This window comes from Pteropus alecto, unplaced genomic scaffold (assembly GCF_000325575.1).
Source record: "Pteropus alecto unplaced genomic scaffold, ASM32557v1 scaffold226, whole genome shotgun sequence".
Taxonomy (NCBI): Eukaryota; Metazoa; Chordata; class Mammalia; order Chiroptera; family Pteropodidae; genus Pteropus; species Pteropus alecto.
In genome coordinates, this window is record NW_006440132.1 from 4,391,986 (window position 1) to 4,404,959 (window position 12,974).

At 38.2% G+C, this 12,974-nt stretch overlaps 1 protein-coding gene across 1 annotated transcript in view; it reads left to right on the forward strand.

Annotated features, from left to right (window-relative positions):
• ASTN2 (astrotactin 2) overlaps positions 1 to 12,974 on the forward strand; it is a 787,984-nt gene that overhangs the window by 484,769 nt on the left and 290,241 nt on the right. The window contains exon 13 of the mRNA XM_025050436.1: positions 801 to 967. Coding sequence (XP_024906204.1) covers positions 801 to 967 — 167 coding nt within the window. The remainder of the gene's footprint in view (positions 1 to 800; positions 968 to 12,974) is intronic.

Sequence of the window (12,974 nt, forward strand, 5' to 3'; positions counted from 1 at the left end):
ATCATGGCCTCAGCCCCATCTCAGATTATCAGGTGTTAAATTCTCATAGGAGCACCAGTCCCTGGTGCCAAAAAGGTTGGGGACACTGGTGTGGAGGAAACCAGCAAACTGGTTAGGAGGCCTTTGTAGGCTGTGAGAATATGCAGGTATCTCATTTAGGGCTCCAGGTACAAGGATGGAGAAGTGATGACAAATTCAAGACAGGGAGGAGAACTCACATTTGACGAGTCCAGAATTGGTGCCAAATTTTTCATTAAGGTGTGCACTTCCATGGTCCAACTTCATAGCAAATTAATCTGTGCCCATTTAACAGATAAGGAATTTGAGGCTCAGAGAAGGAATCTTGCCCTGGATCTCACAGGGAAAAGCAGAAAAATTTGAATTTAACCTCATATTGGGTAGGAGCTCTTTAAGATACATCTGGCTGCCTCTCTAAGTGACCTTTACAGCAACAGACCTTATTTGACAATTATAATAAACACAACTGTGATGATGGCCCCAGCAACATTAATAACAACTAACGTTTGCTATGTGGTTGTCTCATGAGCCACAGCATTGGAAGCATTGTGCAGATGGTATCTCCTAACTCTATGAGGCAGGTAACGACAAAAGTCTCATTTTACAGGTAGGCACACTGAGGTTCAGGGTGGGTAAAGGGACGTATCCAAGGCCACACTGCTATTAGTTGGGTACTCGTCGATACCCAGCTCATGCACCTTTTCAGAAGGTGAAAGGAGAGGGTGTGATGGGAACTGCCGCCTCCTCAGCCATAACTGTCCTGTTGCTTTCTCTCTGAGCAGTGCCCTGAGGAGCTGAAGCCCATGAAGGACGGCTCCGGCTGCTACGACCACTCCAAGGGCATCGACTGCTCTGACGGCTTCAACGGTGGTTGCGAGCAGCTGTGCCTTCAGCAGACGCTGCCTTTGCCCTATGATGCCACCTCCAGCACCATCTTCATGTTCTGCGGGTGAGTGTCCCTGAAGTCCAGCCACTCCCTTCATAGTGGCGAGGGGATGCAGAACAAAGTTCAGGAACTACACAGTTCAGCCAGGTTGGGTCTGATCTTTAATCGAATTGTCTTTCTGCTTCTGCTTTTTCAGCCCAAGAGGCAAAAGGCAAGAATATAGCCTTCTGTTGGGTATTGGGAAGAATGGAAGACGAATTATAATAAATATAATCCATGCTCAGGCTGCGTCCAGGGGTCAGGATAAGTTTCTGCTGGAGCCTCCTGCCCCTTCTGCATCTCCTTGCAGACCTGGTCAGCTAGTTAGGAGACAAATGCAGGCACCATGTAGGTGTCACTAAGAAACCAGCAGGTATGCTAAGAACACAGGCTTGGCGCAGGTTTTCAACTCTGATTCTGCAGGAATTTAGCAGTGTCAAGTTCAGGGTTTAGCTTCTCTGCACCTTAATGCCCTTACATGCAAGGATAGTTTACTGGAGGAGAGGAGGCGGAAAGGAAAGAATGCAGACAAGTGCTAAGGCTCAGTGGAGTGTTAAAATTAGTCTTTAATGGAAAGAAGGGGCAGAGTCTAGTACCAGCTTGCCGAGTGGCCTGGGACAAGCCCCTTTATCTCCTTGGGTCACAGTTTGATCTTTGGACAAGGATGTCTACCCTTTCTTCCAATTTCTCTTATTTCCCATATAGAGGACTCATTGGTAGTTACTCCTTTCGTACATAACATCTAGCATAGTGTTTGGTCCAAAGTAATCACTCTAAGAAAATGGCAGCATTTTTTCTTCTCCTCTGTATTTTCTTTCCGATGATGTGTTTGTATTAGAAAATTTGCTCATCTTTTGACATTCTGCGACTCAGAAAAATAATCCTGTGCTCTCATGAGAGTTAATCATTGAAATATATTCCTTGGTGCCTTAATAAGATAGAAAAGCAGTAAAAGTCATTTAACAACCTTTCAGTTTTGCATATTATGAAAAAAGGGGTGGGGAAGTACGTATGGGTTTAATCTCAGTGTAACAGAAAATTAATTTTACCTGCGTGGTTCTAATCTGTGGGGTCTAGTTTTCCTTGTGGGGAGTCTGTATCAGGGTCTTCCTCCCTGCCCCAGTTACACCTGAGGCTTCAAGTGCTTTTGAGCAGGTGTTGGAGCAGCTCTAGATATGTATCGATAAAATAAATAAGAAATAAATTAGTGTATGTAGACTGGAATTTATAGCAGTTTCTCTTCAGCTTAAGTGACTGCAGGGCAATGTTGAGTAAATTATGTGTGGGTTTAGATCTATGGCTTGAATACAGAATCAGTTGTATTCTTATCATTGTTATTTTTCTCCCTGCATATTCTGGGGGAGGTGTCCCTCTTGTAAATAACAGTAACAACGCTGTGACAGCAGTCATGGATTTTGATTTAGAAATGATCACTAACTTCCATCCATAGCACATGACAGCAGTCAAGGGGAATCAACAGACTTGGGTTCTAATCCTAGCTCTCTACCCCCAACTCTCTTTTAATAATATATACCTCAATAAAATGATGGTTGTAAAGAGGGCAGAGTATTTGTGTTTAATAAAACTCCATTAAGGTTAAGTAATTTGCCCAAGTTCATATGGATAGTGATGTAGTACACCACCTCCTCACTGTGTGACCTCGAGCAAGTTGTTAAATGTCTCTGCATCTCAGTTTCCTCATCTGTAAAGTAGAGAACATAATAGTATCTCTCTATAGAGTTGTTATGAGGACTAAGTGGACTGCATTAATTATATCACAATTTCCATTAATATTTGTAAAGTCATTTGGACTGTTGCCTTGCCCAGAGTTAGCACTAGATGTGTTGGTTAAATGAAATGAAGTGAATGTTAGTAATGACAGTAGCCCCCCTACTTGCTCGGTGACCCTAGGTGCTCAGCCTTTTTGTTTTCTGGGTCTGTGAGACAGGGGAGAACTAGCCTTCCTTACTGGGAAAGGTCTCTAAGAGTCTTAAATTAGAGCGAATGAGTGGGAATGTGCTGTGAGCTGTTGAAGCCCTTTCAAATGCTGATAAACAGGACAAAAAAGAAATAAAACCCAGGTCTCCTAAAACCAACTGTACTGTCAACACGTTTTGAAAATTGTCTACTAAAAATGCAAATGAGAATTACCCACACTTGTTAGAAGCACTATAAACAAAACAATGAAAGCTATTAGCAAGTGCTTGAGCAAAAGTTGATCTAAAGAAGTGGCACACTGTTAAATTAAGCAAGAAAAACAAATCCTCACTCAAAAGGACCTCAACTTGCTCAAAGCTCTGTGGCCTAAGAGTTTCTTGGGTCAGCACAAGTTTAATAAATTCCTTTGCAGCCAGGTCAATAATAGCAGCTAATGTTTATGAAATGCTTCCCACTGCCATGTATGCGCTAAGTGTGTTGTGTGCATTAGCCCATTTAATTCTCAGAACAGTTCTACAAGGAAGGTCTTATTATGATCTCTTTTAATGTCTAGAAAACCAGGCACAGAGTAGCTCAATGACTTGCCCAAGGTCACACAGCTGGTAAGTCGGAACAGCAAATTCAAACCCAAGCCTTGTGACTCCGGTCTCAGTCAGGACAGATTTGATGTCACTGTTGGCCACTGGCCACTTCTAGCCCTGTGGTTCTGAGCAATCACTTTCTGAGCCTCTTCTTTCAAATAAAATCAGATGTGACTGGCACCATTGTGAGGATAAAATGAAATCGTACATGCATAAGGGCTGGCACGCTTAGAGCTCTCAATAAACGGTAGTTATAATTAGTCTAATGGGCCTAAAGCCACCTCACTTAATCATTCAATGACTGAGTTAGACATCTTGTTTACTTCTCTATCTCCACCACCTGGGACAGTGCCTGACACCTAATAGGTGCTCAATTCAAAATTGTTAAATGAAGTTCCTAAGTTAACACAGCTAGGGAAGCTGTCTCCAGCCCAGCCTTTCCAGCTGTATGTCTAGCCACATTCCTCTTTAGACCTCTTGGTTTCAGCTCCTAGAGTTTTGACATCATTCTCTCTGCTTCTCACCTCCTCCCCCTTTCACCCTCACCATTTGTCTGTGACTCTTTAGCTTGGACAGCTATGTTTTTCACCTTCAAGTCCCACTGCAGGCATAACCTTCTCCAGCAAGACTTCTCTGAGCCCTACAAAGGTTCAGGAATGAGATGTGCAGTCCCCCTAGAGATGGTAGTATAATGCCTCATCCTTTCAAGTGGATACCATTTAAATATTAAGTATTAATATTGAATACTTAATAATAATTATTAAATATTAATAATTGGCTCAATAATTATTAAGTGGGATTAGGGCATGCCAAGAAAGGACTTTTTATTGTCTTGTCTTCTTTTGGTTTGTATTTTTTCATTTCTACCCATTAGACCCTCTTATAAGGGAAAGGGCCATTTACACTTAGCCTTAAATTCTAATTTATCCTTGTGAAATCTTGACTTGTCTCGTAGACTGGATCTCGGGCTCGCTGCCCAGGTTATTAGTCCCTAGTCAGGACACATTCCCCAAAAGTGAGTAAAGAATCCTTTCCCTGGGGTCACTTACCCCTGTACCCCCACCTCATACTTCTCTCTGTAATAGCCCCACTGCTCTGGTGACTTACCTGCTTTACTGTCCGGTCCCTGTCACCCTGTGAATTCCTCATGAGCAGAGACTGGTTCTTAGTCACCTATGTGTCCCCTTTGTCATTTGCCATTGCTTGGCCCAAAAGCTTCTTCAAAACAATAAGTATTGAATTAAGGAATTCATCTGCCTAAGATGCATTGTGCCTACTCTGTGCTCAGCCTTTTGTGGGATGCTGAGAATGCAAAGAAGTATTAAGTACGAGTCCTTGCCCACCAGGGGGAAAGGGGCCACTGAGGACAGGTGGCTGAGCCTCACTTGGTCCTGATTGATTTCGAGAGCATAGGTACCAGGATGGTAGAGAGAAGCAGGTGAATTTGAGATAGACTGAGAAGGTCATTGAATACTAAGCTGAAGCGTTTAGAATGAAATCTTATAGGTGAGGGACTGTTACCTTCCCCCAAGACCTTGGCAAGTTACCTAGCAACCATGTTTGTTTCATTTGTGTGTATGCATGTGTGTGTGTGTGTGTGTATGGGTGTGTTTACAATGTATACTGTGCATTCTTTCAAGAGAACTTAATATTATCCACATAAATCCAGCCTGTAAAAAAATGGATAATATGAAGATAGGACTGATCAGAGCCATTTGTAAGGAGAGAAAGGGTAAGGGAGAAAATGGTTTCAGGAGCCTGAAGTGGATGAGTGTCTCAAATTGAGATAAATTTAGCTCTGTGCTTCTTGGCAACCAAAATAAACAGAGGAAAAAAAAAAAAGTTGATTATACAGTTGTCCTTAGTTGAGGAAAGGAAGGTTGCAGTTTTTGTTTCTATTGTTTTTTTTTTTCTTTTTTTTTCCTCAGAGTGTACACCATATGAATACATAATTCACTAAGAAAGATGTTTCTTATACATTCCTATGTCAGAAATGGTGAGCAATGTAATCCACCTTTTTGAAGTTTCAGTATTTCTCAGATCAGTTAGAGGAGGAAACTGGGGCCCAGAGGGCCTCACAGCCAGTTATGAGGTGAAATTGTGATAGGAGATATCCCAAGCTTCTCTCTTCTAATTTGAATGTGTTTAACATATTTAAATGTAATTAAAAACATAACAAAACCATATTTTAAAATATGGGCTCAAAGAACACTTCCAGCCTCAAATAGTCCTTATTAGCCTATCTGCTCAATGTCATTTTTAAGTGGTTTTAGGAGGAAGAGGAGATAAATACATGCGTTTAATATCCGTGGTCAACCGGAAGCTGTTTATTTTCATCGTCAAAGCCAAAGTCTGCTCTAATAGTAGAAAACACTGATCCAAACAATAGACACAGCTACTGTCAGGTCAGTAGCTATTTGCAGAGGTACGTCAGGGGTCAAGGAGGGCAGGGAGCGTTCGTTCAGGCATTTGTTTTGTTGTGGTTTCTAATTTTTAGTTTAGAACTGAGTCTCACCCTCTGACTTCTGACTGAAGGACATGGAATTTACCTCTCACAGTAAATATAGGGCATCCGCATGCCAAAGTCTTGTCAAACGTTACAACCTTGTGCTCTCCACCATCTGAAATAATCGTAAAAGTTTGGGCGTAAGACTTATTCACAATGAATAGAAGCACACAAAGTCCATCTATTTTTTCAGATACGTGTTTTCCAGTGTGAATTTTGTGGAACATTAGGTCCATGAGCTGCTTAAAAAATTGGAAGTTCAGTGATCGAGGCCATGTGGGGAAGTCTGCACTCTATCTATAACTGCCTCTTGAAGGTTCACAGTGCACCTGGGGATGGTAAAGGCTCTGACAAGTCCTGCAGTGGTGAAGTATATGTTTTATTGCTTCTAAAGTGCTCATATGTTCCACATTTTAATATCTATGAAATTGGGATATATATTCCTATCAATAGTTTGGCATAGTTTAATCAGTGATTTTTTTTTTTTCTTTTTAATGCTGGCTGAAATATGAGTGTCTTACAAGTGTTGGGGGTCTTAGAGTAGATATGTTATATATATATAGTTCAGAGTTCCCTATGAAATTGTTTCCTATCTTTCCCATCCCTTCCCTTCATTCTTCTTTTCTAGAGAACACCCTTGAGTACATTACATTCAAAATGGCTTTTCTAGAAACTCTCATTTTTTCCCGATAAGTGAAGCCTTCTGATGGAGCCCTCTCTAAGAACAGTTTCACTGAACTTCACTTTGGATATTGTTGGGACAATTGCGGACCTTCATGAGAAAGAATCCTATGACATTGGTTAGTGGGGGACTTAGCTACAAGGTCACAGAGGACCCTGGTCCTCATGACCCCAGAGTGGGATTTCTCATAGGTGACAGGGTCAGTAAATCTCAAAAGCAGCTGTTTCTCACTTGCCTTGATATGGTGTAGTTAGATTCATTCCCCGTGTTGGTCCATGTCTTTATGATGTGCTGTCCCTTGACTTCTCCAGGCCTTCACTTTTCTCTATTCTTAATTTTTTCTAGGACTTAGTTCCCTTCCCTATTAAAAAGATAGTTTGTAACTTAGGTATTTCAACAAATAATTTTATCGATTCCATAAGCCATTGAGGAATAAATGAATGAGTGAGAGAGTAATTACATGAATAAATAAATACTCTGCTTAGAGAATTTGTATAAACACGATTTTGAAAAACAAGCATCTTGAAAAAAGTCACATGTGCTGAAGTGGAACAGGCACTAGTTTTAGAGTAAGAAGATTCAAATCAAGGCCCCAGCTTCTCTAAAGTGTCTGTGGGATTGTGGTCAAGGAATTTAAAATGCCAAGCCTCAGGGAACTCGGTGGTAAGGTTGAAATGAAAGTTCCCATCTCATGATGTTGCTAAAAGTATTAAATAAATCACGCTCTTGACTAAACACATAAAAGGCTTTATGGAGCAATCTTCAAAAGTCCCATGTAGTTCTAGTATTCTCTATAATGTGATGGGTATGTTAAGGGTAACACATTTGTTAACTTCAGCTAAAATGCCCAGTTTGTATCTTTGTACTTATTTTATGTTTTTCATTTTGGCATATGTATAAATATAGTTTCATGCAGATCTTGGCAGGTTTCCTGTGAGCCAACACTCTGTAGAATTTCTGTAAGAAAATCTCCCAGACAACAGAGTGTTCTAAAGGAGCTCTATAATTATGTCGTTTGGTACAAAAATAATATATTTTTTTTTTTTTAAAAAAAGGAAACTAACAACTAAACAGACCTTTGCATAAATCATCCTGTGCCCTGAGGTGGCTTGAGGGAGAGAGTTAGTTGCTCACCTTTCAAAACTGAGGGGAACGTTGGCCTTTATGAGTCCCTATTTTCTTTTTCCCCTGCATTTCTCAGAGTTTTACTGAACTACCCAAAGCCTCTTATCTCCCTTCCTTCCTCTTCCCCTGAGCCATAATCTTTTCCTACCTCCAGGCAAAAGAAAATCACCCTGCCAGGAACCTATGGTTGTAATAAATATGGCTATAAGCACACGCTAACACACACACACACACACACACACACGTATCCTAACACACACTCACGCATGCACACTCACATACACTCTCACACACACACATATCCTAACACACACTCACACATGCACACTCACATACACTCTCACACACACTCATATACATATACCTTGAAATATGAACTTCTAGGTTAACTTCCTACTATCACTATTAACGTGGTAATCTCCATGGGCAAATCACTTACATTCTCTAAACCTCAGTTTTCTTATCTGAAAATGGGAGCAATTTCTCCCTGTGAGAGTTAGCATTAGTTTCCTAATACTTCTACAATGAAATTACTAAATTTAGTGGCTTAAAACAACACAGATTCATTATTTTACAGTGTGACAGTCAGAATTCCTAAAACCTAGGTATTAGCAAGACTATAAGGCCAGAGACACAGTCTACCCCCAACCTCCACCTTTTCTGCTTCAAAGTTGGATCTCCTTCTCTGACTCTGACACTCTTGTCTACCTCTTATGCTCTCATATGGTCCCTTATGATTACATTGAGCCTACCAAGATAATCCAGGAAAATCGTCCCATTTCAAAATTCTTAATCCCATCTGCAGAGTTCATTTTGCCATGCAAGGTAGCACATTCACAGGTTTTGGGGATTAGGACATTGACAATTTTGGGGAACCATTATTCTATCTACTACAGGTTGTAATAAGGAACAAATCAGATCATATGTAGAAAAAAAATTGTACTAGACTGGAATCTTGAATGTGGGGCTGAGCTTTCCATATATATCTGTGCATGTATACATACATATACACATACATTTTTGAATATACGTATCTAATGTATATATTTACCTTATATGTAATAATTACATATGTATCATATGTTTATAATATATGTATATATGTGTGACTTATTCTCAATGAATGGCACATAGATGTTCACACTTACACTATTTGAATAAAACTTTTTAAAAAGTAGAGACAAAGAAGAGCAACTCTATTGAAAACAATTTAGATCTAGAGAGAAGTCAGCAACTAGAATCTGAGAACCACTGAAAATAAATTTATATTTCTTGGGAAGTATAAACGGGGTAATAGATCATATAACAATCATATGTAATACTAGTACAGTCATAATAACACATAATCATCACAATAGCTGGCGTATTACTTGGCTACTACATGATAGATACTACTTTATTTTTTGTGTAAATTATCTCTTATTCTCACACCAGCTCTGTGATAAGGCTTAGTATTACCACTCTTTAATAGATTATGATGGTGTGGCTCAGAGAAGTTTACAGATTTGATCAGTCATGTAGCTGGTAGGTGGTACAGCCTCTATTTGGACTCAGGTTTAACTAGATGCAAAATTTGAACTAGACACCTTGTGTCTTCCTCAATAAATTCACCAAAGTAGAAATTCTCAGACTCGAATCCAGTGATATTAGATATTAACAACAATCTAGCTAGCAAGTGAATCTATCTACTTGGGAATTAACAAAAAGACAAATTTCTAAGCTACAGTTGTGTAAAAAGACAAATCAAAACAAAACAAAAACCCTTTCAAATCACCACTTAATCTTTAGAAGTGAGCAAGAAGGCCACATATCAAAATTGTACAACACAGGGGCAAAATAGTAGTCAGAAGCTCCGCGGCTTTAAAAAGCAAGAAAAAATGAAAATAAACAAATGAAGCCTTCAACTCAAGAAGCCAGAAAAAAAAAAAAAAAGAGTTATAAAACAAAGTCAAAGAAAGCAGCAGGAAGGAATTAAAACAAATAAAATGAAATAAATGAAACAGGAAAGAATAAAAGGAGCCTCATCAATAAAATGCAAAAGCTTGTTCAAAGGAGAGAGAGAGAGAGAACACAAATAAGCACATTAGGAATGAGCTAGGGGCATAACCATAGGAGCAAAGAAGATAAAACAAATTTAATGAGAATACTGTGTCTAACTTTATACCGATAAATTTGAAAACCTTGATAAAGTGCATTATTTTCTTAGAAAATATAAATTACCGAGTTTGAGTCATGATGCTGTAGAAAATCTAAATAGACAGTTAACATAAAATAAACTGATAAGAGAGTTAAAGCCCAGGGGATTGTAAGCAGGTCCTATCAAATCATCAAGGGATGGATCACCTTTATCTTACATAAAGCGGTCCAGAGGAAGAAAATAAAAGGACAGTTTTCTAATAAATTTCAAATGTTAGCATAATCCTAATATTCAAACTGGGCAGACATATACTCATTCATCTAGAAAAATCTGGTAGACATATTACAACAAACGAGTTTCTTACGTGGTAGGATGAAAAACCAACTTACACAAATCAGTAATAGCTTTCTTCAATATCAGCAATAACCAACTAAGAAATATAAAGGAAACCATAAGTGAAAAACAGATTCTATCCCTAAAGTGGAATAGACTGTAATAATAGAAACTATCGCTATACTATTTGTTTTTTCACACTATATTCCAAACATAACTCATTTAATCCTAACAGTGGCACTGTGAAATGAGGACTTTTTTATAGATAAACAAAGAAAGTCCAGAAAGATTAAGCATTTTGTCCAAGTTTATATAGTCAATAAGTATAGAATCAGGTTTTGGACTCTGATAGTCTTGTTCCAAAACACATACTTGTAACCTCATAGTGTATTACATAAATACCTGTGAATAAGACCCCCACAAGATAAGTGCAAGACATTTACAACCAAAAATCTGAAACTTCAGTAAAGGGTTTATAGGAACACTTGATAAATGGATATGTAAACTATGTTTTCTGAATTACAAGACTCACAAATGTAAATATGCTGTATGGATCAGCTAGGATAAGATACATTGCTGTAACAAAACAAGCTTCCCAAACCAGAAGCTTGCACACCAGTTTATTTATGCAAGATCCATTGTGATGGAGGCAGCCCACTCCCATCCTGCAGTATGCATCTGGGAAACCTAGTTTCCCATAAATAAACTGGTGTTCCAAGCTGGCCATAGCAAGGGACAAGAGGGCTCGAGAAACACTCAGGACATTTGAAAGGGCTGCGTATGACAGTGACTTATATTGTATCAGCACATATTCCATCCTTCAGAATCTTGTCATTTGGTCCCTCTGGCCCCATTGCAAGGGAAGCTTAGAATCATTGTCTACAGCGCATGTCCAGGAAGAGGACCCAGTACAAGACACCATCTCTGCCACAGTCGTTTGTAGTGCACAGCACAGAGTTGACTATCAATACATGTTTCTTAGAGGAAAAAAGAATTAAACATTCCCCCAATTTAGTCTACAAATTTAATGCTGTGCCCCACAAAATTCCACTAGGGTTTTATATAGAACTTGACAAGCCAACTCCAACATTCATCTGAAGGGAAAATTGAGTGAGAACAGGGAAAATTTTGAAACAGAACATTAGTGTTCATGATGGAGAGCAGACTTACTTTACTATATCCAAACCCTACTATAAAGCTATAGTAATTGAACTAGTATAGAATTATTGCAAGAATATACCGATAATTAAATAAGAAAGACTCTCATCATGTATACATGGTATACATACGGATGTGGTATATGACAAATAGCATTTCAAATTAATGAAAAGATTTACCCTTTAGGTAATTATTTCTCATTATAAAATAATTAACTCAAAATAACCTCTTTTACCATGCAAAAAATTTAATTCCACCTAGATTAAATAACTGAAGATGAAAACTATATAAATATTAGAAGATACGCAGAAATACATTTTATCATCTTGTAGCTTCCAAAGCATTACACAAAATTCAGAAGCAATAAAGGACCATGATAGAGAAGTTGTAAGATACCAAAAGCAAGATTAAAATACAAGTGCAGACTGGAAGAAAATTTCAGTATGTATGGAAGGTGAAGGGTAACTATCCAGAAAATAGGCAAAACATATACAAACCAGTAAGGAAAAAGACAAGTATTGCAAAATATAGAAAAAGATGTTTTGCAAGTATTGAAAAATGGTCAAAGCACATGGTTGAGCAATCTACAGAAAGAGAAATATTCATGATCATGGCATGAAAAGATGGTGAACAGCACCAGTAATCAGGGAAATGCAAATCCAAACAAAATTGAGTTATTTTCCACCATCCTAGATTGGCGATAATGAACATGAAAGATGTAAAATGGATTCTCTCACTCATCAATGATAGGATTTTAAACTGGTAGAGCATCTACAGATGGTCATTTAGAAAATCAATCAAAAAATTTAAAATTCATAAAACATTGACCCAGCAATCCCTCTTCTAAGAATCTCTTTTATAGAAACACACACATGTGCAGTGATATATGTACAAAGATCTTTATTATGACACCGTTTGTAATAGCAAACAGCTATAAACAACTACAATGCCTATCAATAAAGATTAGCTAAAAGCATTGTGGTACATTTGTATTATGCAATGCCAAGTAACCATTAAAAAGATAGATCTCTATGAATACTTATTTGAGAAGATCTGTGAGAGATAGTATTAGGTACAAATGCATGTTATTTTATATATGTATTTATGTATGTATGTATGTGTATATCTATATATCTAGAGTTTTTTCAATGCAATATATATATATTGCAATAATATATATAAATGCAATATATATATTCAATGCAATATATATATATATTGCAATATATATTCAATGCAATATATATATATTTCAATGCAAAATATATTTATATATATTGCATTGAAAAAACTCTAGAGAAATACACGATAGTTAACAAATGATGACCACTGAAATGGGAACTAAGAATACAAGTGGAGTGAGAAATAAAAACCCTCTACATTTTACTCTATAGACTTTGATAATGTTTAATCACTTACAACAAAAGTGTAATTATTCACATGTGAATGTGAGCACGCTTGTGAAGAAAGGGAGGGAGGGAGGGAGGGAGGGAGTATGAGAGCGAGCTCTCCACGAAGGAAGGAAGGAAGGAAGGAAGGAAGGAAGGAAGGAAGGAAGGACGCAAGGATGA